Below are 25945 nucleotides of genomic sequence, written 5' to 3' on the forward strand. Positions count from 1 at the left end.
CCCGGGAGGCAGAGGTTGCAGTGAGCTGAGATCACACCACTGCACTATAGACCAGGCAACAAGAACGAAACTCTGTCTCAAAAAAAAAAAAAAAGAGGAATGGCAGTATTCATCCATTGAATTATAAAAATAGCTAGAATTAAGGGGGAAAAAACTGTGTGACACTGGAGATATGGTGAAAAGATGAAATTTCTTCTCCCAATTAGCAAAAAGAAAGGAAGTCAGAAATTGTGTTGAGGAAGACACTGTACAAGAAAGCCACAGTCCATATATAAAGCCAACAAAATGTGGCATGATTTTTTATCATTTATAGAAGTGCAGGAAAGGAGAATCTATTTTAACATTCTTCTTTAGGACAATGAATATGACATTGATACTGAGAAAGAAATGTTGGCTCTGCAGAAAACAGAAATTACATAGTAAAGCCTATGTATTGGTCTTAAACTTTTGAAATAAATCAATCTATAAAAAAGTAAGGAAGACTTATTGAGGGTTACAGAACAGAATATAAACGCCATATATCTTGAAAATATAAAAGTGACAGTACTTTTAACAGAATGTGGAAGAAGGAAATGAGGAAAAGAAGTAAATGATAAGAACACCGATATCCACATCTTCAAAGTGGGGAATCAACAGATACTGTCTGTACCTTATGGAACAAGAAATAAAGATTAAAGTATTTGCTTAAAGTTATTAAGGTAATCAAGAGAGAAGCTAAAAATAGGGATATAACTCTATGGCAGTGTAAGGGAACTTAATCCCCACCTCTCATAATGAAGCTCCACAGATAATGTTTAAAGTTGATTAAAAATAGCATGCAATTGTCTTTGAAAAAGAAAAAAAAAGAGAAATATGGAGATAACCACCGAAAACTAAATTCCAAAATGGTTAAAATGATTACTTCTAGGGAGCAGGACTGGTGATACAGAAGAATCAGATAGATAATATTGCTTTTCATTATTAACCTCTTCTAAATTATTGATTTTTTAAAACTAATATTATGCAGTATATATGTGTGTGAGACAGACAAAGAAATAGGAGAACTATATTACAGAAAAAAGTTTAAAATTTCAAAATTGATAAATAATTGGCATAGGCAGGAAATTGTTGAGAGAGTCTGTAAGCAAGGCATGCCGAATTCACTCAGGAACAGAATGCAAGATCTCTTTGCTGTGAAGAAACCTTGGGATACATACACTGGTAATCCAACTTCCTGAGCATATTGCAACCAATTTACAATTTATTGTCTCTGATTTAAGAAAGTTTGAAGTTTTTGCTAAATAACCAAATAAAAATATTTTTAAAATCCCAAGTATCTACATGTATACATGTATTTTAGAAGACATGTAAAACAATTCATCCATTTGCTAATTCATTTCCTCATTTGCCATTAAATGTTGCTCATCCATCAGTTTTCCTATAACGACCAACTTCCCCTAGGGAAACACAAGTCAATAATGATATATTTCTTCCTCCAGCACAGGATTGTGCTCTCTACTCTGATTATTACCATAATAGAAAAAAAGCACATAGTGTGACAAGTGAGGTAAGCATAGAAAAGAATTACAGAAGAATTGTTTCTTACTTCTGGAGAAATCTATCTTCCAGAGGAGCACAATTATATGAGTGACCATGAACACTACACAAAAAAACTTTTAAATTCTATTCGTTTGTTTGGACATTCCAACCAATACAGACACAGTATAGGTATCAGCAACAATCCATTTACATGTGAAGAATAAAGGAAAAGTGTTTTTGAAAAATACTTACCATTGTCAAATACTTACCACACATAACCAAAGTTAGTGACTATCAGTTAAGAGTAGATTGCAGGGGGAAATTTTTTTTCAATGTGGCTCCAAATAATTAAAATCCCCAGTCAGCTGTAACCAAGTGAAACGTAATGTCAGCCTAGTTCTAATTTTAGTTCATGGACAAAGCTGAGAATAGAAAGAATCACATGAGGCTTCTTTGCGACGGATCAGCTGATAACGTATGTGAGTGCATTCTGTGGACTGCAAAACTATACTACAGACATTATAAAAGTATCAGGCATAACTATTTCTAAGATCCTGAAAAATAATGCCTATTCAAAGTCCTTCTACTTTTTACAGCTTAATCATTTCACAGAATTTAATGCATCTATTCCATCCAAGCAGAGAAACTTGGAATATGTTGATGTATGCCATAACAAAAATTCTACCCAGTAAACCATGGATCTGCAAATATTTGAACTAAAGACCCAGATGCTTTAGAAAAAGAAAAAATAAAGGTGTGGATAAGCATGAGTAACACAGAAGCCCTGAACTTCTGCTGTACCTGGGCTTCAAATTAAATTACCTCTCACTTTGATCTCTTCAGCTTTCATAGATAGGACTTAATTCCAGGTTCTTAAAAAATAAACTATATCTTTCTTTTTTTGAATTTACAATATATGCACATGGAACAAAATTCAAAAGCTCAATCTCCACCCTCTCCATCCCCCACCCCTTCCACCATCCCTGCCTCCAGTAGGGAGGTTTTCTTCAACTTCGCTTCTCTGAAGGCAACCACTATTGCCAGTTCTTTGTGTACCTTTACAAAGATGGTCTGTGAATTTACAAGCTTAAATATGCCTATATCCCTTAAAAGCACACAGATGTGAAGGCATGCACACATACAAAAATGGTAGCATACTATATACATTGTTCTATACTGTCTTTTCTTCACTCAGGATATCTTGGAAACTGTTTCATAGTAGTATATTTAGAGCAGCGTCATTCTTTTAATGGCTACATAGCAGTTTAGCGTGTAGGTGGATCATAATTTATGTAGTCATTTGGACATCTCAGCAATATTAGTGCTTTAAAAATTTATGCCTGATTATCTCACAGAAATTCTCTAACACTTCTATAATGAATTCAGTTCTAAGAGTTGTGGGACTGCTCAAGATCACAGAAAGAGTAAAGAAGCCATGGCCACAATAGAAACTCTAACTTCCCTGTCCTGAGAGTGTACACCACCCAACACATACAGAGTGCTTGGATGTGTTCATAAGTAAAAATCAAGATCTCACACCTGTAATTCCAGCACTTTGAGTGGCCAAGATGGTAGGATCACTTGAGCCCAGGAGCTGGAGACCAGCCTGAGCAACAGAGTGAGACCTTGTCTGTACCAAAAAAAAAAAAAAAAAAAAAAAAAAAAATTAAAGTAGCCAGGCATGGTGGCCCTGTCTCCATAAAAATAAAATAACATGAATAGAATAGAATAGAATAGAATAGAATAGAATAGAATAGAATAGAATAGAACAGAATAGAATAAAACAAAATAAAATAAAATAAAACTAGCCAAGTGTAGTTGTGTGTATATGTAGTCTCAGCTACTTAAGAGACTGAGGTGGGAGGATACCTTGAGCCAGGGAGGTCAAGCTGTGATGGTGCCACTGCACTCCAGCCTGGGCAACAGAGCCTTCCTTGTCTGAAGGAAAAAAAAAAAAAACAAAAGAGAGAGAGAGAGAGAGATCCAGGGAGTTTTGTTTCAGTTAAAAAGAACAATATATTGTTACCTTGGAGAAAATTTAGATTTCTTTCTGCCTTTGGCACTACCTACAATTAAATTTTAATTTGACAGTATTTATAGAGAACCCACAAATTTCAAGGCATCTCTCTTCTCCTTCCCTTATCTCCTTTTATTTCCCATCCCCATGGAGTGACTTACACTAAAGAAATGCCAGGGAGGATAGAGAAAGTGAATAGATGCCTGAGCTATTTATGACACAAATTAGCCAGAATTTTGGTGACTTTGGAGGGATGCAGAAAGTGAATGCGAAGAGACAGGCACTATATAATGAATATCTATCTGTCATTTATGACTGTCCAAAGTATTGTGAACACCATCCACATTTTTATAATCCCCCACATCATGAATCTACCTTTCCAAGGTAGAATTTGAAGGGGGAAAAAAAAATCCCAGCCTCGCTTGCTACTGGAATGAGGTATGTGACTAATTTTATACACTACTAAGGTTCCACTAATTATATACACCAACAAAGGGCTCTGTTGGGTGACTCGTGTCGCTGGTGTCCAGTTTTGCTGGCATGGGTAGCAGCAAAGGCAGTATATTCTGGGGTTTGTTTTGGCTGCAAAAGTTGCCTAACCTCAGCAGATGTAGCTGGTTCTGGGGTCAGCAGCAGCAACTCCTTAACTAGGCAAGTACTGTGATGTAATTCTGGAATTCCGACAAAGGTTACAACGTAGATGATTCTTGAGGACATTATGCTAAGTAAGCCAGTTACAAAAGGACAAATAAAAAAAAAATGGAGATAGATGGTGGTGATGGTTGCACAATATTATGAATGTGTTTAATACCACTGAACTGTACACTTAAAAATGATCAAGATGGTAAATTTAATGTTATGTGTATTTTATCACACAGAATACACTCTATGTTGTTCTCACAATGGCAAAACCACCAAATGAGGCATTTCTCAGAATGTATCCCCATCATTAAGTGGTGAATGACAGTATTCTGGATATTAATCTCTTATTAGATATAATACTTGCAAATATTTTCTCCTGTGGGTTGCCTTTTTACTCTCTTAATAGTGTCTTTTGATGCACAAATTTAAAAAATTTTATGATATCCAGTCTATCTTTAAGAGACAGGGTCTCACTCTGTTACCCAGACTGAAGTGCAGTGGCGCAATCATAGCTCACTGTAACCTCAACCCCCCAGCCTCAAGCAATCCTCCCACTTCTGCTTCCCAAAGTACTGGGATTACAGGCCTGATCCACTTCACTTTTCTTTTGTGGCCTATGCTTTTGATGTCTTATCCAACAAATCATTGCCAAATCCAATGTTGTGAAGCTTTTCACCTGTTTCCTTCTTAGAGTTTTATAGTTTTGGATCTTAACATTTAGGTCTTTGTTTTGAGTTAATTTTTATACATGGTATTGGGTAAGGGTCTGTCTTAGTCTGCTCAGACTGCTATAAAAAAATTTCAAAATAGGTAGTTTGTTTGTCTGTTTCCCCAACCCCTCCCTCAAGTCCCTGGTAACCAACATATTTTTTACTTCTATGAGTTCAACTTTTTTAGACCCCACATACAAGTGAAATTAAGTGGTATATTTGTGTTTCTGTTCCTGGCTTATTTCACTTAATATAATGTCTTCCACATTTATTCATGTTGTTGCTAGTGACAGGATTTCTTCCTTTTTCAAGGCTGAATAACACTCCATTGTGTACATATGCATTTTCTTTATCCATTCATCTGTTGATGAACACTCAGGTTCATTTCATCTTGGCTAGTGTGAATAATACTGTAATAAGCATCAGGGTGCAGGTATCTGTTTGACATATTGATTTCCTTTATTTTGGATATGTACTTAGTACTGGGATTAATGGAGCCTATAGTAGTTTTTTAATTTTTAATTTTTTTTAGGAACCTCCATACTGTTTTTCACAAGGGCTGTACTAATTTACATTCCCACCAACAATGTGCAAGGGTTTCCTTTTCTCCACATCCTCTCCAACACGTGTTATCTTTGGTCTTTTTGATAACAGTCATTCTAACAGGTGTGAGGTGATATCTCACTGTGATTTTTGATCTGGGGCACTTTTTCATATAACTGTTGGATATTTTTATGTCTTCTTTGGAGAAATGTCTACTCAGATCCTTTGCCAATTTTTAAATTGAGTTCTTTGTTTTCTCATTGCCGAGTTGAGTTTCTTTCTTTTTTTTTTTTTTAATTAACCCCTTACCAGATGTATGATTTGCAGACAGGTTGTCTCTTCACTCTGTTGATTGTGTCCTTGGCCACGCAAGAGATTTTTAGTTTGATGTAATCCCATTTGTCAATATATGTTTTTGTTGCCTGTGCTTTTGGATTTGTATCCAAAAAAACCATTGCCCGGATAAATGTCATGGAGCTTTTCTTCTACGGTTTCTTCTAGTAGTTTTACAGTTTTAGGTCTTATATTTAAGTCTTTAATTCATTTGTAGTTTATTTTTTAATGTAGCATGAAATATTAGTTTTATTCCTCTGTATATGGATATCCAGTTGTCTCAACACCATTGAGTGACGAGAGTGTTCTTTGCTGATTGTGTGTTCTTGGCACTTTTGTCAAAAATCAGTTGACTATTGGCTGGGCATATTGGCTCATACCTGTAATCCAAGCACATTGCCAGGCTGAGATGTGTGGATTGCTTGAGGTCAGGAGTTTGAAACCAACCTGGGCAACATAGCAAGCCCCTGCCTCTGCAAAAAAAAAAATAAACTTTTAATTAGCTGGGCATGATGGGGCACACCTGTAATCTTAGCTACTCAGGAAGGTGAGGCAGGAGGATCCTTTGAGCCCAACAGCTCAAGGCTGCGGTAAGCTATGATAGCATCACTGCACTTCAGCCTGGGTGACAAAGGGAGACCCTGTCTCAAAACAAACAAAAAATCAATTGATGATAAATGTACGAATTTATTTCTGGGCTCTCTATTCTGTTCCATTGGTCTGTGTCTGTTTTTATGCCAGTACCATACTGTTTTACTTATTTGTATTTTTAGAGACAGGGTCTCACTATGTTGCCCAGGCTGGCATTGAACTCCTGGGCTCCAGCAATCCTCCTGCCTTAGCCTCTCTAGTAGCTGGGACTATAGGACTGTGCCTCTGCACCTGGCTATCATGCTGTTTTCTTGCAGCCTTTTTTGAGGCAGGATCTCACTGTGTTGCTCAGGCTAGAGTGCAGTGGTACAATCAGAACTCTTTGCAGCCTCAACCTCCCAGGCCCAAGCAATCCTCCCACCTCAGTCTCCTGAGTACCTGGGGCCACAGGCACACACCACCATATCCAGCATTTAAAAATTTTTTTGCAGAGACAGGTTCTGCCTGTGTTGCCCAGGCTGGTCTTGAATTTCTGGGCTCAAGCAATCCTTCTGCCTCAGCCTCCCAAAGTGTTGTGATTATAGGCGTGGGTCACTGTGCTGTTTTGATTACTGTAGCGGTGTGGCATATTTTGAAGTCAAGTAGTGTCAACACCCCAGCTTTGTTCTTTTTGCTCAAGATTGCTTTGGCTATTTCAAGTCTTTTGTGGAACTTTAGGATTGTTTATTCTATTTCTGTGAAAACAGTCATTAGGATTTTGATACAGATTTCATTCTAGCTGTAGTATGGACACTTTAACAATATTAATTCTTCCAATCTATGAACGTGGGATATATTTTCATTTATTTATGTCTTCAGTTTTTTTCATCAATGTTTTATAGTTTGCAGTGGACGGATCTTTCACCTATAGTTGAATTTATTTCTAAGTATTTTTTTTCTTTCTAGCTATTGTAAAATATTTTTTATTTCCTTTTTGGATAGTTTGTTGTTAGTGTATAGAAAAACAATGATTTTTGTATGTTAATTTTATATCCTGCAACTTTACTGACTTTGTTTGTTAGTCCTGTTTTTTTTTTGGTGGAGTCTTTAGAGTTTTTTTTTAATATATAAGATCATGTCATCTGTAAACAGGGACAATTTAACATTTTCCTTTCGGATTTGTATGCCTTTTCTTTCTTTATCTTGCCTAATTGCTCTGGCTAAAACTTACAGTACTATATTGAGTAGAAGTGACAGGTGTGGGCATCTGATAGGGTTTGGCTGTGTCCCCACCCAAATCTCATATCAAACTGTAATTCGAATTGTAATCCCCACATGTCAAAGGATGGACTTGGAGGGAGGTGATTGGATCATGGGGGCGGTTTCCCCCATGCTGTTCTCGTGATAGTGAGTTCTCACAAGATACGGTTGTTTGATAAGTGTCTGGTGCTTCCCCCTTCTTGCCCTCTCTCTTGCCTGCTGCCATGTAAGACAAGATTTGCTTCCCCTTTGTCTTCTGCTGTGATTGTAAATTTCCTGAGGCCTCTCCAGTCATGCAGAACTGTGAGTCAATTAAGCCTCTTTTGGTAGTATCTTTATAGCAGTGAGAGAACAAATTAATACAGCATCCTTGTCTTGTTCCTGATCTTACAGAAAAAGCTTTCAACTTTTCACCATTGAGTATAATGTTGGCTGTGGGTTTGTCACATCTGATCTTTCTTCTGTTGAGGTATATTCCTTCTATACCTAATTTGCTCAGTTTTTTAAATGAAAGGATGCTGAATTGTGTCAAATGCTTTTTTTTTACATCTATTGAAATGATCAAATGGTTTGTGTCTTTTAGTCTGTTAATGTGGTGTATTGCATTTATAGATTTGTGTATGTTGATCCATCCTTACATCTGAGATAGAATGGGTAATTCCTTTTTTTTTTAGACAGAGTCTCACTCTTGTAACCCAGGCTGGAGTGCAGTGGTGTGATCACGCACCGCAACCTCCACCTCCTGGGCTCAAGTGGTCCTCTGACCTCAGCCTCCTGAGTAGCTGGGACTACAGGCATGCACCACCATGCCCAGCTATTTTTTTTTTTTTTTTTTTTGATAAAGTTGGAGTTTCACTATGTTGCCTAGGCTGGTCTCAAACTCCTGAGCTTAAGCAGTCCACCAGCCTCAGCCTCCAAAATGCTGGGATTACAGGCATAAGCTACTGCACCCAGCCGAGACTGGACAATTTCTAAATGACAGAATTTGTTGCTCATAGTTCTGGAGGCTGGGAAGTCCAAGATCAAGGCAGCAGCAGATTTGGTGTTTGGCGAGGGTGTATTCCTCATAGGTAGTACTTTCTCCCTGTATCCTCACAGGTGAAACAAGCTCCTTCAGGGCCTCTTTTATAAGGGCACTAATCCCATTTATGAAGGCAATGTCCTTATGATCTAATTATCTCCCAAAAGCCCCACTTCTTAATACCATCACCTTGGGGATTAGGTTTCAATGTATGAATTAATGGGGGGACACAACATTCAGACCATAGCAGGGTCCAACTTCATTCTTTTGTATTCTTCATTCTAGTGTTTCCAGCACCACTTGCTGAAAAGACTGTTCTTTCCCCTTTCACAAGAGTGTGAATTGTCTTGGCACCCTTGTCAGAAAAACATTTGACCATATATGTGAGGGTTTATTTCCGGGCCTCTATTCTATTCCATTGGTCTTTATGTCTGTCTTTATGCCAGTCCTACACTGTTGTGAACACCGATACTCCTTTATGTGGAAATTTTCCAGGTAAGGTTGGGTGGATGGATGTGTGTGTGTCTGTGTGTCTGTGCAAGGAAAACTCTTAAATAACAGACTGTACACTTGCCAAATGTTAATGGGTCATTCTCCATATTTTGAGATTTATATTAGAAAGTTATGGCTACATCCTAACTTGCACCACTCGGTCTCACAAAACAGAGACTATTTCGGAGGAGAGGTGGGAAATGTTGGTGGACACCAAATGTCTTTCCCCTGGACCTTAAACTCTGATTCCAGTCAGTCTCATATGACTTCTGCTGCATTTCCCCACAGTTTCAATCTTTTTTTTGAGACAGAGTCTTGCTCTGTTGCCCAGGCTGGAGTGCAGTGGCGTGATCTGGGCTCACTGCAACCTTCACCTCCTGGGTTCAAGCAATTCTCCTGCCTCAGCCTCCCAAGTAGCTGGGACTACAGGCACCCACCACTATGCCCAGCTAATTTTTGTATTTTTAGTAGAGATGGGGTTTCACTATGTTGGCCAGGCTGGTCTCAAACTCCTGACCTCAAGTGATCCGCCCACCTCAGCCTCCCAAAGTGCTGGGATTACAGGCATGAGCCCGGCCCACAGTTTCAATCTTTTAATATCTTAAATATTTAAGTTACTAAAATAGCTAAGAAAAATTGTTCATTTTAAGTGCTAATTATTCCCTTTTCTTTTTTCTATTATTAAATATGTACTTTATGAATAAAAAGTTAATGTTTTTAACTAGGAATTAAAATGTACTTCTGATTTTTAGGCTTGTTTTGTGCCAGTTGTCATTTTTCATACACACACACACACACACACACATGCACACACCCCACCATCAATACCACCACCACCGTTTCTGTAAACCAATCAACAGTGGAGACACTAGAGACTATTATATGAAAACCATTTATTCTATAGCCTACTGGGAATTGGCCAGAAGTTAGAAGGACATTGGAAATGACTTTTAAATCTTCATTTGAGAAAAAGCATACCATGAGTCTAAATAACCAATTTCATTTAGCAAACAAAATACGACTGAACAAAACACAATTTCTCTGATGAATGAAGTGGTTACCATAGTTTTTCCCATTGTGTAAAGATAGTTCTCATATGAAATATATCACCTAAGCAGTAGTAATCAGAATATTATGCAAACTTGTTGGGGGTAATTTAAACCCCAAATCAGAAGAATAGAATAAAAGACATAAAATTCTTTCTTCAAAAGAAAAACAAAACAAAACAAAAAACAATACCCCTTCAGTGTCAAATGATACAGAAATGGCACTGGTTTCCTATATGTTGACTGAGATACTTTTTACTGCATAGCAAATTAAAAAAATATGCTCATCCCACTTTTATTTTTATACACTACTTTTAGTTCTGCAGAAATAAAAGCTATACTGAATTTAAGACTTTTTACACACATAATCCTGTGCAAATTACATAATACTTTGTTTGTAGGATATTAACCCAACTTTCTAATATAGTTTGTATATGTTTCTTTTTGTTTGTTTGAGACAAAGTCTCACTCTGTCACCCAGGCTGGAGTGCAGTGGTGCAATCACAGCTCACTGCAGCTTCGACCTCCTGGGCACAGGCGATCTCACCTCAGCTTCCCAGGTAGCTGGAACACAGGCGTGCACCACCATGCCCGGCTAACTTTTTGTATTTTTTTTTTTTTTTTTTTGTAGAGACGAGGTTTTACCATGTTGCCCACATGGGATATTTTGTATACATTTCAAAAGGCAACTACAAAAATTGGTTTTTCATATTTCTACAAATATTGTACGGAATGTTTAATATCTTGTAAATGTGGAAGCTGTGACAAATTTTTGTATTTAGAAAGTATGACAATCCGAAAATCAACATTTTACAGAAGTGACATCATTCTGTTGAAACTGGAGTATACTGCACTTATATATCATTATTTCTAATATACACCTAATTATTTGAGAAATTAGTGTACTAAAGGACAGTGGTGGTTTTTAAAAATGATTTCTTCACTGTGGCAAGTTTGTCCTCCTCTGTCCAAAGCAACAATTGAACCAACAGGCCCTTCTAATCTTATGCCAGCAACACAATGGGATCAAGGTCAGGTTCTCGTGCAATTTGTGAAACCTTTGGTTTGCACAGTTGTTAGCACAGTGGCTCAGCTCATCAGTTCTGAGCATTTGAATATCAAATGTTTCAAACTGTTAGTCCTGTTCTGATTTATATTCATCCCTGCCATTCCTATTAACTTAATTACACCTGCCCACAACTTAATTTACTTGCCTTTGTTACTAGTTTGAACTCCAGCTACATTTTTCTAAGAAATTAAATTGCCAGGTTTTTATAGCTGACTGCACTCTTAGAACTGCTCTACAGACTTTATGGTCTTTTGGACTTTGCTTTTTAGCACATTTTGGGAACTATTATGAAGTTTTCTTGCAGCACACTTGAAGTTAAATAGCTTTTTCCAAGTTTAATACAGTTTGATGGCTCTTCTCGGGGTGTAGACGGGTGGGGGCACTTGCGTTGCCCGTTGGAGGAGACTCTGCCTTCTGCTCAGTCAAAAATCAGTGTGAATCCCTTTGACTGTTCCATCTTTCCCCGTATCAAACCTAAATTCTTGATCTTCCACCTCTTCTCATTTCTGCTGTCCTATCTCTTGTTAAGACTCACAACAGCTGTTCCCCATGCTTTGTGTGGTAACATTCCACATGGTACTCCATAAAAGCCTGATATAGATGACCTCTCTATATCAGAACTGCAATTATTCTTGTCATGCTTCAGTTGTTTCTGTGGCTCTCCTCTGGACTGTCTCCAAATTCTTCTGCTCAGTTTTAGCAGGCTGGCCTGGAGTTCTCTCACAGGGTCTGGCTAGCACAGTAATTTGCTTGTGGTTAAAAGCCTTTGTGCTCAGTACTGAGACTGCCACATAATGAATTTTCATTTCCATTTTATTCTGAACTTGCAAACATCCGAGATTCGTGCTGTCTTCAGTGTTTAAATGGTAACGCCTTTTGTAAAATAAAGGAGCTTGCAGGCCAGGCACGGTGGCTCATTCCTGTAATCCCAAGGCTTTGTGAGGTGGAGGCAGGCAGATCACTTGAGGCCAGGAGTTCAAGACCAGCCTGGCCAACATGGCAAAACCCCATCTCTGCTAAAAATAGAAAAATTAGCCAGGTGTGATGGTGCATGCCTGTAATCTCAGCTACTTGGGAGTCTGAGGAATGAGAATTGTTCGAACCCAGGAGACGGGGGTTGCAGTGAGCGGAGCTGAGATCGCGCCACTACACTCTAGTCAGGGTGACAGAGTGAGACTCCACCTCAAAAATTAAAAAAAAAAGCCTGTGGTTATTTTGATGGGATAGCAAGGATAACATGAACCATGTAAGGTTTGGCATAAATAGTTCATAGTTGACCTGGTCTGTCTGACTATCTGAGATGTCACTGAGTCATTGGATGACCTTGAGATGCTAAAGCATTGGAATGAATGTCTATAGATCAGGACAGAGATGGGTTCAGAGAACTATTTAGGAGACATCTGGGTGGGAGTTGTGGCCAACACTGATTACAGGTGAGCACTGGGGGAAAAAACCAGGATTGCAAGGAGTTAAAGATTACCTATTCAAGAAGTTTGGCAGAAGGAGCAAGACAGGAAATTTATTCATTTAGTGGCAGTCAGAGGTAACAATATAAGAAAAGCATTCTGAGTCTTCTTTTAGGCAAACTGAAACTTGCAATTAGAGAAGAAGGGAGTTCTTTGTTTTTTGTTTGTTTTAGGGGCTATTTAAAAAATAACAGTTCTGTCTTATTAGTTAAGGCAGCACTATCCAATAGAATTTTCTGTGGTGATGGAAATAGTCTACATCTGTGCTATCCAGTATGGCGCTATAAGCCACATGTAGCTATTTAAATTTAAATTTAAATTAATTAGTGTGGCTACTGAGCAACTGAAATGTGGCTAGTATATCTGAGTTGAATTTTGATTAAAAATAAAATTTAAATTTAAATAGCTACATGTGGCTAGAGGCTACCACATTAGACGGCTCAGAGTTCGAGTTTTACTAACTAGACTAGCAGATTAATCTCAAAATATTAATGTCTTGAAACAATAAAAGTGTATTATTCAACTGTATCACATCCAAACCAATTGGTGCTAGGGTGTAGGGAGGGGAGCATTCTGCTTTGTCTAGTCATTTGGAACACTGGCTCCTCCTATCTTGTGTGGTGCCATCTTCAACCTTGAAGGGTGCATGTTGGAGGGGAAGAGATAGAATATGAAGGATCTCTTCAGAAGTGTTATGGGCCATGTCTGGAAATGGCCTACATTACTTCAACCCATATACCCATATTCTAATAGTTACAAATAAATGACATGGCCCTACCTAACTGCAGGCTGAAAGGAACGAGGTTTGTGGACACATAACATTACCCTGCCACAATGAAATTTGTAGAGTTCTAGGATCAGTCTCTAATACCTCCTCCATAAGGAAATGGAAATAAATTTTAATCAGTGTGCTAAGGGAGTAAATCTGGTACAGTTCTGGATGTGAGGAAGAGACTGAAGGATCAAAGTGGGGCAATGGGGGTTCAACATGGGGCAGGGATCAGGAGGAAGAGATGGAATAAATAATAGAGGGCAGAAAAAAGTTACCACGGTGAAACCCCGTCTCTACTAAAAAAAAAAAAATACAAAAAATTAGCTGGGCGTATTGGCGGGCGCCTGTAGTCCCAGCTACTCGGAGAGGCTGAGGCAGGAGAATGGCGTGAACCCGGGAGGCGGAGCTTGCAGTGAGCCGAGATTGCGCCACTGCACTCCAGCCTGGGTGACAGAGCAAGACTCCGTCTCAAAAAAAAAAAAAAAAAGTTGGTATTTGCTGATGGAGAACCACTTCTCGGAAAGAGAAACAAAAGGAAAGTGTGAGAATTGAAATTTTGAGGTGAAAAGGAGAGAAATTCAAGGTTCTTAGATTGAATCACGTTGTCTGCTCTGAGGTTATTTGCTTATTATGACAAGCCTGGGAAGATGTTTGGGTAGGTGCTTAAAATTAGAAGAAAAGACCCGAACAGGTACTGTAAAGAGTGCCTTGGGCATGCGCTGTAGAATTTGGAAGGCATTTGTTGCAGACTAATCTGGTAATCCAGATATTTCACAGAAAGTGTCATGTAAATTCAAATATGTATCTTCTTTTTCTCTTGATAAATATCCCTATGGTAAGCCATGGAGTTCTGTTAATCTTCTGTTTGACCAAATAACTAGGCTTGGAAATTTTAACTTAACTTTTTACCTTTTACCATAATTAAGGTGCCAGTATAAGAGTAGAGCATTAAAGCTAGTGAGTGTATTAACATGCAAACATTTTAAGAAAAATCAGACGAATAGAGAATACTGAAGTTAGTAATTCACATTTTGACAGCATCAGTTGAACTGTCAACATAACATGAAGTTTGAGAGTAGAATTATTTCTCAAATTAACATTGAACTTAAACCGGGAAGAATATACAAATGTTTTTTGTTAGAGAAATTATAAAATCTTGGAATTGCAACAAACAGCCTCACAGTTTAATAGTATCTTGTGTATTTGCCTTCCACTCCCTACTCTACTGCCACCTCAGCTTCCTCTCTACCCATGTCATTAAAGAACTCTCTTAGAAAAATTCATAATTTAACATGAACTGAGGTGGGATGGGGTGGGAAGGCAATGCCTTACTTTACATAGTTGACTTCCTTTTTAATCTGCCCATAAAAAAATTCTCCCAGATTCCCATTCTCGATCCATGTAGTTGAATGAGGATGGCTGACTCCTAGGCTCCAAAGGTGACTAAGACTCAAGTGTGGACAGAGTATTCTATTCTCCTGCCCACACTGACGGGCACATGAACCAAGAAAGACAAAAGCTCTCCTGGGGATGTGTGTGTGTATATATGTATATGTATATATATATACACATACACACACACATATATGTATATATACGTGTGTGTATATGTATAGATACATATATATACATATATACATATTATATGTATACATATATATTCTATGTGTATATATATACATATATACCCATAATATATATACATATATGTGTATATATACATATATATGTGTGTGTATATATATACACACACACACACACACATACAGAGAGAGCGAGAGAGACAGAGTCTTGCTCTGTTGCCCAGGCTGGAGTGCAATGGCACAGTCTCAGCTCACGGCAGCCTTTGCCCCCCAGATGCAAGTGATCTTGCCACCTCAGCCTCCTGAGTAGGTGGCACACAGGTGCATGTCACTTCATCGGCCTAATTTTTTTCTTTTTGATGTTTTTTGTTTTTTGCTTTTCTTTGGTAGAGATGGGGTCACCCAGGCTCGTCTCAAACTCTGGACTCAAGAGGCCCACCCATTTAGGCCTCCCAAAGTGCTGGGATTATAGGCATGAGCCACTGTGTCTGGCCTCTCCTGGTGATTTTGACTGGAAACAATGTGGGTTCACACACATGATCCAATCTCAAGAAAAGACAGTGTAGAGGGAAGGGGGCAAAACCACCATTAAGAACTGATTGGGAATATAGCTCAACTCTAAAAGCACTGCTCTTCTCTAGGTTATTGGCACAGACCCACTTCCAGTGATAGCTTTAATTATTGGCTAAAGCTTTTGCTGTGAGGGCAAAAACTTCATCTATTAATTCACCTTTATCCATAATCTCTACCCTGGAGCCTGGAACTGAATATACAATTAATAAATAAGTGCAGAATGAACTAACAAATCACAGCCTGAATTTTACAAATGTCTTTGAAGACTTCATGGAAACTTTGTATTTTTGGTACTGTAGGGCAGTGCTGAGCCCTGTCATTTCTTTCTTAAACCATAGTTTACTTAGAAATCAGCAAGGAAATCCATCAAGTGATTTTGGGGATCCACTTTGAGTGGGAAGCCATGAGAAATGCCCAAACAAGCCAGTGGGCTTTCCAGACTAAGCTATCACTTTCACTCTTTCTACATAATCACTTCTTTTTTTTTTTTTTTTTTTTTTTTTTATTATACTTTAGGGTTTTAGGGTACATGTGCACAATGTGCAGGTTTGTTACATATGTATCCATGTGCCATGTTGATTTCCTGCACCCATTAATTCGTCATTTAGCATTAGGTGTATCTCCTAATGCTGTCCCTCCCCCCTCCCCCCACCCCACAACAGTCCCCGGAGCATGATGTTCCCCTTCCTGTGTCCATGAGTTCTCATTGTTCAATTCCCACCTATGAGTGAGAACATGCGGTGTTTGGTTTTTTGTCCTTGCGATAGTTTACTGAGAATGATGTTTTCCAGTTTCATCCATGTCCCTACAAAGGACATGAACTCATCATTTTTTATGGCTGCATAGTATTCCATGGTGTATATGTGCCACATTTTCTTAATCCAGTCTATCGTTGTTGGACATTTGGTCACTTCTTACATAGGTTTCAACATAAGGTACATTTTGATCTCTAAAATATAAATTCATACCAATTTCGACTTCCATCCTCAGACTTCCTTTCCTGTTGTACTTCTTTTTCAAATATCAGAGGAATGCTCTACATAATGAACAGAGCCTTGATTTTCTTGTTGACCACTCACAGCAGTAATTTTGGCTTCTCCCCCATGTACATATACCTTCTAATCTCCAGACATGTTAGTAAAGCACTTGAATTTTCTGGCTTTTCCACTTTAATCCCAACCTCTAGGAGTACAGCAAGAGCCTTTTCCTCCTCCCAAACACTCATCCCTTGCTTTGCAGAGCCTCATGGACCAGCACTGCTACTAAGGCTGCGCTCCTGCCCCTTTGGCCCCCTTCAAGGAATCCTGCTATCCTAAGGGCAGTGCACACTGTAGGGAACAAATCCTTTGCTGAATTCTCAATGGATGAGACAAAAGAGAAGATGGTAATGCCCAAGGGTTGGAATAGAACCAGACAACTTAAGGGTTATTTGGGAATAGAGTAACTTGAGCCACTGATGCTGGACCTACATACTTACTTATTTCAGAACTCCCTTCTCCTGGTTTTTCTATTCTTTAAGTGAGGAGGACATTTTTACTGATCATGTCATTATTCATTTAAAACTCAATAAATGCCTATCAATAGATAATTGGTTAAATTATGGGACATTCATCTTCTGATCCTTCCAGATAAGATCAGTAACCTTTACTGGATGGCTCATAGTATCTGGGTTATTACCTACCAAGAATAGTGTTTTTTGCAGTTATTTAATATCTGTCTCCTTACTAGACTATAAGCCCAATCAAGGGAGCATGAAGGTGGCTATTGTATGCTTAGAACCATGATTGGTACGGTAGATGTTTAATGTTTGAATGTATAATAAATGCATACAATGGAATACTATGCAGGCATGCATTTATTTATTTATTTATTTATTTTGAGACAGAGTCTCCAGGCTGGAGTGCAGTGGCATGATCTCGGCTCACTGCAACCTCTGCCTCTGGGTTCAAGCAATTCTCCTGCCTCAGCCTCCCGAGTAGGTGGACTACAGGCGCCTGCCACCATGCCTGGCTGATTTTTGTATTTTCAATAGAGATGAGGTTTCACCATATTGGCCAGGCTGGTCTCAAACTCCTGACCTTGTGATCACCCACCTTGGCCTCCCAAAGTGGTAGGATTACAGGCGTGAGCCACCACACCCAGCCTATGCAGCCATTTAAAGCATGACAATGTGGAATTGTTCATTAACATGTAAGGTTACCCATAATATAATGTTAAATTTTAAAAATCAAACAATAAAATAGTAGATATACTATGATCATGTTTTAACAAAAAAGAATAGCCATATATACAGATACATACATCAAAATGTTAATAGTGGTAAGATTATGAGTGACTTTTTATTTTATTGGTTAACTCTTTGTATTACCTGAAATTTTACAATAACAGCATTTATTTGACCTATTTTTTTTTTTAATTTTATTTTTTAGAGACCAGGTCTCACTCTGTCATCCATACTGGAGGATAGTGGCACAATTACAGCCCACTACAGCTTTGAACTCCTGGGCTCAATTGATCCTCCTGTCTCAGCTTCCTAAGTAGCTGGGACTATAGGTGCACACCACTACACTTGGCTTTTTGTTTTTTTTTTTGTTTTTTTTTTTGAGACAAAGTGTTGCTCTGTCACCCAGGCTGGAGTGCAGTGGTGTAATCTCTGCTCACTGTAACCTCCACCTCTCGGGCTCAAGCAATTCTCCTGCCTCAGCCTCCCGAGTAGCTGGGACTACAGGCATGCGCCACCAGGCCCAGGTAATTTTTTGTATTTTTACAAAACCATAGAGATGGGGTTTCATCATGTTGGCCAGGGTGGTCTCAAACTCCTGACTTCAGGTGATCTGGCCGCCTTGGCCTCCCAAAGTGCTGGGATTACAGGCATAAGCCACCAGGCTAATTTCAAAAATAATTTTTTCTGAGATGGGATCTCACTATGTTGCCCAGGCTGGTCTCAAACTCCTGGCCTCAAGTGATCCTCCTGCTTCAGCCTCCCCTATAACTGGGATTACAGTTACGAGTCATCACACCTGGCTGATTTATTCTTTCCTGATTTTAAAATTATTTCCATTTTGAGAAAAACCAAGTAGATACTAAAACAACCTTTTTTCTGTCACAAAACTTCAACTAATTTTGGCACACGGTTTTCAACTGGACAATATTAGAAACAACATGGATTTCTGAATGCAAATTGAAATGCTGGATACATTCATCTCGTTGCTGTTTCTGATTAAAGTAGACCTTTAACAAAATGATCATTATGAAACCTTCATTTCTATACAAAACTTCTTATTTTTTATATCCATAATTACTATTAGACTCTTCCTTCTCCTCTTATTTACATTCTTACTCAGGATATGGAGAATACAATAGACCTTAATTTCTTATCCTATTTTTTAGCTGAAGACCAAAAAAGAAAAGGAAGTAGACTTCTGAAATTTTTTTTAAAAAAAGAAATGTCAGTGGCTGCTACATTTAAAGTACCTTCCTTACATGAGGGAAGTTTGCAAAGGTGAAGGTCTTTCCCAAGAAAATACCAAAGCATTACCACAAATCTAAAAGTATATCCATTTTAAACAAACACCTTTAATAGACTGGTTATAAAACTATAATTGGACATTTTTAAGGCTAGTTTATACTTTTCCCTTTTCAAAGACATTAATTAATATAAATAAGACATCAGATGATATTCTCTGTACAGAGCAAGAATATACTCTTGGATATCTCAAAAGAGAAGTATAATTGCACTTATTTTATACAACAATTAGCATGATAACAGGGAAATGGAAAATATTTTTGTATATAAATTCCATTTCTTAATTAAGTATAATTAAAAAGTTTCATTAAGAGTCAGTTAAAAAAAATAGGGCATATACTGTCTGTATATGGCTACCGGTCTTTTAGTAACATGAATTTTGTTTTTTTGTTTTTGAGATGGAGTCTTGCTCTGTCACCCAGGCTGAAGTGTAATGGCATGATCTCAGCTCACTGCAACCTCCACTTCCCAGGTTCAAGCGATTCTCCTGCCTCAGCCTCCCAAGTAGCTGGGATTATAGATAGGTACCCGCCACCACACCTAGCTAATTTTTGTATTTTTAGTAGAGGTCAGGTTTCATCATGTTGGCCAGGCTGGTCTTGAACTTCTAACCTCAGGTGATCCGCCCACCTCGGCCTCCCAAAGTGCTGGGATTACAGGTGGGGGCCACTGTGCCCAGCCTAATTTTGTTAATCTTACCAGTTTCAAGCCATTGACACAAAAACGTCAGCACCATATTAAGAAGTCACACTCTGACCTATAAAATGTGACAGCCCCAGGAGAACCATTACACCATTATTCATTTTCAGTAAAAAGTCTAATAAAACAGTGACAAATATTGTGCCTTAGATCCTTAATCATATGATACAAATCATTTACAATACAAATTGTAAAGATGAACATGTGCTGACACAGCTAGGGTTTACCTACTCTTTGGAAGCTCAAAAAGTTCAAGAATGTCTTATCGGTCTTCATTTCAGATCTAGTAGCATAAAAGCTGGGTTTTCTAAGTAGGATTTCCACAAATTAGAGAAGCGTGACATTGTAGCACCATCAATAACTCTGTGATCAGCTGACCAGCTCACATTCATTATCTGTGCCTTATATACTTCTCCTTTCTGGTTAAATCGGGGAATGGCCTAGAAATGAAAAAAAAAAAAAAAAAAAAAAAAAAGAACAAACAGTAAACCTTCACTTGCTGAAAGCTCAAGCTCTAACAATGGTGTAAGATCAGGCAAACCCTTCTTCCTACAGCAGAGAAAAAAATGGGCATCCCCAATGACTTTTGAAAATGCTGATTCCTACTCTTCCCATCTTTGAGTATATGCCTGGAGCTTACAGAAGTTCTCCAAGGTACTTACTATCCCTTGTACAATTCCCATACCTACATTCATTAACTTTCATCTCAGATTTCAAATATTTAATAATTATTTACTGTATACCCACTATGTGCCAAGTATTCTTCTAGGCTCTGGGGAGAGACAGACAATTAAATAAGGCTTCCTCACTGAAGGCAGTGAGGAAACAAGCCATTATGAAGTTCCCCTGACCACTGAGTTGGCCAGGAAGAAGACAGAGGACAACAACATGCTTGTGTTCTTTGTGGATATTAAAGCCAGTAAGCATCAGATCAAACAGGCTGTGAAAAAGCCCTATGACACTGATGCGGCCAAGGTCAACACCTTGATCAGGCCTGATGGAGAGAGGAAGGCATATATTCTATTAGCTGCTGATTACAATGCTTTGGATGTTGCCAACAAAATTGGGATCATCTAAAACCAGCCCAGCTGGCTAATTCTAAATATATATCTTTACACTATTAAAAAAAAGATACACAAAATATAAGCCCCAACTTATCATTAGATTCAATAGACATGAAATCACGCTGTGAAACTGCTATAGAAGTTTCTAAGCTCTACTCTGTTTTTCTATACTGATCTCCTCATGGCTGGGATACAACAGTCACAGCCAGATGTGGATCCTTGAGGACACTGAGTAGCATCTGTGTAAAGCCATGTAGGCCACTGCAACTACTTGTCTTTGATTCTGAGTGAGATGAGAAGCCCTTGGAAGTGTCTGAGCAGATTGGCCATTCACTGAAAGAGGACGACTTTAGGAGGAGCAGGTCTGATGGTGGGGGGCAGTGAGGAAAGGAGCAGGAGCTCAGTTTTAGACATGTTAAAATTCAAGATGCCTTTACACATCCAAGCAAGATACAAGAGTTTAAAGTTCAAAAGTGAGGTCAAGTCTAGAGATATAAACCTGGGAGTCATCAGTGTATAAGTGGTATTGAAAGATCAGATAAAGAAAAGCGGTGAGAACTGAATCCTGGGGTGCTTCAGTGTGTAGAGATTGGGAACATTAGGAGGTATGGGTAAAGGAGACTTAGAGGGAATAGGCAGTGACATAGGAGGAAAACCAAAATGGCCAGGTATTCTGCAAGTCAACATTCAGAAAGTTTTCCAAAGAGGCTGGATTGATCAGTCATCTCAAGGTCAACTAGTAGGTCAAGGAAAACGAATACTGAGAATTGAGTAACATGGAAGACTTAATGACTTAAACAATTTAGCAAGAAGGAATTAAAATTCTATAATGAAAACAAAATAGCAAAGGAAAGATGACACAAAGGGAGAAAGGAATTAAATACTATTTGTCCCTACCCAACAAATATTATTTTAAATGATGAATAAGATTTCTACTCTAAGAACTATGCTTCATGGCTTGAAAAAACCATGGATAAAATGATTCTGTAAAAATATATCTATCGAACAGATATTTATAAATCAAATATTCATTTGTGCATAGCAACATTATTCACAAGAGCCAAAAAATGGAAATAATCCAAATATTCATTGACAGATGAATGTATAAACAAAACATGGCATATATTTATATACAACAGTATATTATTTACCCTTAAAAATTAATGAAATTCTGATACATGCTACATGAATGAACCTTGAGCCAGATACAAAAGGACAAATACTGTATGATTCCACTTACACGAGGTACCTAGAATAGTTCAATTAATTCATAGAGACAGAAAATAGAATGGTGGTTACCAGAGGCTGGGGAAATGGAGAGATTATTCAATAAGTGCAGAGTTTCAGTTTGGGATAATGAAAAAGTTCTGGAGACAGATGGTGGTGATGGTGGCAAACAATGTAAATGTACTTAGTGCCACTGAACAATATACTTAAAAATGGTTTAAATGGTCAATTTATGTTTATATATTTTACCACAATTATATACATATACACATACAATTCAGAAGAAGATAATCTCTTTAAGGAAAGAGAACACAAAATTTTGTCAAACAGGTATAATGGTTTGGAAACTGCAGGAAGCCAGAATTTTGTGAGAATCAAATGTTGAATTCTTGTTGGAAAAGAGAATGAGTGATAGAGAGAAGTTACCACTCAGAGAACTCCTGATTTGGAAAGAATAGTGACATACTGTGTCTTTTTGTTTTTTCTCCCTATCTCCTCTGCTTGCCAGAAGGGAAAGTGGATGCCAGGAAGGGGGAATGACTTAGATGCTAATTTACTATCTGCTAGAAAGCAAATCAAAGGCTGAAGGAAAGAATGTGTGAGGGTTCCAACACGCAAGGAATAAACTCATGAGGACAAGTCCCAGAGATGTTCAACATGGAAGCATTGTAAGTGTAGAAAAGAAAGGCTCTTCTTAAAACACACTCTTCTTAATGTAGTGACAATGACATTTAATAAATGTCATTTATTAAATACCATAAATGGTATTGAAGTGGTATCCAGGAGCTTATTTGCCTCAGTGGTCCTCAACCCTGAATTAATAGGGGTACCCAAGTCCCATCCCCCAAAATTCCAATTCAGCTGGTAGAGAGGGAGCTTGGCCATAATTTTTTTCAAGCTCCCATGTGATTCTAACATGTAGCCAGGGTTAAGAATCATTGCAACCCTTATTCTAAGTCAGGGTCTTCTAAACCATGGTCACCGATCATCTTTTTGTACTCATTTGGGTTCCTGTTCAAAATTTAAGTTCGGAGGGTTCTGCCCCTAAGGTAAAGAAATCTACGCTTTTAACTAACACTCCCAATGATTCCTGAGCAAAGAATGCTCTAAATGAGTCTCACTTTGCTTAAAATAACATTTTGAATTAGTTTTCTATTATTCTTTGGTATAATGAAATAAAGATATTTTGATAGAAGTAGATTGACTATATTTGTGATTATTCATAAAGACTCAATATCTGTGCCTGGCATAATCCACAATGGTTGATCCCTACAGAAACAACCCAGATCACCACCATTTATTACACATAGAGGCAGCCACCAGAAGTGCAGGCCTAGCTCTTAGGAAGAAGTAATAGGTTTTTGGATTCCCAGGCAAGATGGCAGAACAGGAACAGCTCCAGTCTGCAGCTCCCAGTGAGACCAAGGCAGAAAGTGGATGATTTCTGCATTTCCAACTGAGGTACCCGATTCGTCTCACTGGGACTGGTTAGACAGTGGGTGCAGCCCATGGAGGGCCAGCAGAAGCAGGATGGGGCATTGCCTCACCTGGGAGGCACAAGGGGTCAAGGAAGTCCCTCCCCTAGCCAAGGGAAGCCATGAGGGACCGTGCTGTGAGGGATGGTGCTATCCAGCCCAGGTACTATGCTTTTCCCATGGTCTTTGCATCCCACAGACCAGGATATTCCCTCGGATGCCTACTCCACAAGGGTCCTGAGTTTCAAGCACAAAACTGGGAGGCCGTTTGGGCAGACACCAAGCTAGCTGCCGTTTTTTTTTTTTTTTTCATACCCCAGTGGTGCCTGGAACACCAGTGAGACAGAACTGTACACTCCCCTGGAAAGGGGGCTGAAGCCAAGGAGCCAAGTGGTCTTGCTCAGTGGATTCCACCACCACGGAGCCCAGCAAGCTAAGATCCACTGGCTTGAAATTCTTGCTGCCAGCACGGCAGTCTGAAGTCGACCTGGGATGCTCGAGCTTGGTGGGTGAAGGGGCATCCACCATTACTGAGGCTCAAGTAGGCGGTTTTCCCCTCACAGTGTAAACAAAGCCACAGGGAAGTTTAAACTGGGCAGAGCCCACTGCAGCTCAGCAAAGCCACTGTAACCAGACTGCCTCTCTAGATTCCTCATCTCTGGGCAGGCATCTCTGAAAGAAAGGCAGAAGCCCCGGTTAGGGGCTTATAGATAAAACTCCCATCTCCCTGGGACAGAGCACCTGGCGGAAGGGGTGGCTGTGGGCGCAGCTTCAGCAGAATTAAACCTTCCTGCCTGCTGGCTCCGAAAAGAGCAGTGGATCTCCCAGCACAGTGCTTCAGCTCTGCTAAGGGACAGACTGCCTCCTCAAGTGGCTCCCTGACCCCCATGCCTCCTGACGGGGAGACACCTCCCAGCAGGGATTGACAGACACCTCATACAGGAGGCTCTCGCTAGCATCTGGCAGGTGCCCCTCTGGGACGAAGCTTCCAGAGGAAGGAGCAGGCAGCAATCTTTGCTGTTCTACAGCCTCCACTGGTGATACCCAGGCAAATAGGGTCTGGAGTGGACCCCCAACAAACTCCAGCAGACCTGCAGAAGAGGGGCCTGACTGTTAGAAGGAAAACTAACAAACAGAAAGCAATAGCATCAACATCAACAAAAAGGATGACCATGCGAAAACTCCATCCAAAGGTCACCAACAGCAAAGATCAAAGGTAGATAAATCCACAAAGATGAGGAAAAACCAGCACGAAAAGGCTGAAAATGCCAAAAACCAGAATGCCTCTTCTCCTCCAAAGGATCACAACTCCTCGCCAGCAAGGGAACAAAACTGGAGAGAGAATGAGTTTGATGAACTGACACAAGTAGGCTTCAGGTAGTAACAAACTCCTCCGAGCTAAAGGAGCATGTTCTAACCCAATGCAAGGAAGCTAGGAACCTTGATAAAAAGTTAGAGGAATTGCTAACTAGAATAACCAATTTAGAGAAGAATATAAATGACCTGATGGAGCTGAAAAACACAGCATGAGAACTTCGTGAAGCATACACAAGTATCAATCACCGAATCAATCAAGCGGAAGAAAGGATATCAGATTAAAGATCAACTTTATGAAATAAAGCGTGAAGACAAGATTAGAGAAAAAAGAAGGAGAAGGAATGAACAAAGCCTCCAAGAAATATGAGACTATGTGAAAAAGACCAAAACTACGTTTGATTGGTGTACCTGAAAGTGACAGGGAGAATGGAACCAAGCTGGAAAACACACTTCAGGGTACTATTCAGGAAAACTTCCCCGAACTAACAAGATAGGCCAACATTCAAATTCAAGAAATACAGAAAACACCACAAAGATACTCCTCAAGAAGAGCAACCCCAAGACCCATAATCGTCAGATTCACCAAGGTTGAAATGAAGGAAAAAAATGTTAAGGGCCACCAGAGACAAAGGTTGGGTTACCCACAAAGGGAAGCCCATCAGACTAACAGCAGATCTCTCAGCAGAAACTCTACAAGCCAGAAGAGTGTGGGGACCAATATTCAACATTCTTAAAGAAAAGAATTTTCAACTCAGAATTTCATATCCAGCTAAACTAAGCTTCATAAGTGAAGGAGAAATAAAATCCTTTACAGACAAGCAAATGCTGACAGACTTTGTCACCACCAGGCCTGCCCTATAAGAGCTCCTGAAGGAAGCACTAAACATGGAAAGGAACAACCAGTAGCAGCCACTAAAAAAGCAACCCAAAATGTAAAAACCATCGACACTATGAAGAAACTGCATCAAGTAACAGGCAAAATAACCAGCTATCATCATAAAGACAGTATTGAATTTGCATGT

At 39.1% G+C, this 25945-nt stretch overlaps 2 protein-coding genes across 7 annotated transcripts in view; both read right to left on the bottom strand.

Moving 5' to 3' along the window:
- LRRC39 (leucine rich repeat containing 39) overlaps positions 1-1864 on the bottom strand; it is a 29212-nt gene extending 27348 nt beyond the window's left edge. For both annotated transcript variants that reach the window (XM_063625624.1, XM_063625623.1), the window contains exon 1: positions 1788-1864. The gene's annotated coding sequence lies outside the window, so the exon portion shown is untranslated. The remainder of the gene's footprint in view (positions 1-1787) is intronic.
- A 3459-nt stretch (positions 1865-5323) lies between these two features.
- DBT (dihydrolipoamide branched chain transacylase E2) overlaps positions 5324-25945 on the bottom strand; it is an 86711-nt gene continuing 66089 nt past the window's right edge. For 4 of the 5 annotated variants that reach the window (XM_063625602.1, XM_063625601.1, XM_063625603.1 and 1 more), the window contains one exon: positions 17936-20280. In XM_063625602.1, the coding sequence (XP_063481672.1) occupies positions 20113-20280 (168 nt within the window). In that variant the 3' untranslated portion in view covers positions 17936-20112. Of the gene's footprint in view, positions 6237-17935; positions 20281-25945 lie in introns of those variants that run through there. The other variant, XM_063625600.1, reaches the window with a different exon arrangement.

The sequence above is a fragment of the Symphalangus syndactylus genome, chromosome 12 (assembly GCF_028878055.3).
Source record: "Symphalangus syndactylus isolate Jambi chromosome 12, NHGRI_mSymSyn1-v2.1_pri, whole genome shotgun sequence".
In the NCBI taxonomy this organism is placed as follows: Eukaryota; Metazoa; Chordata; class Mammalia; order Primates; family Hylobatidae; genus Symphalangus; species Symphalangus syndactylus.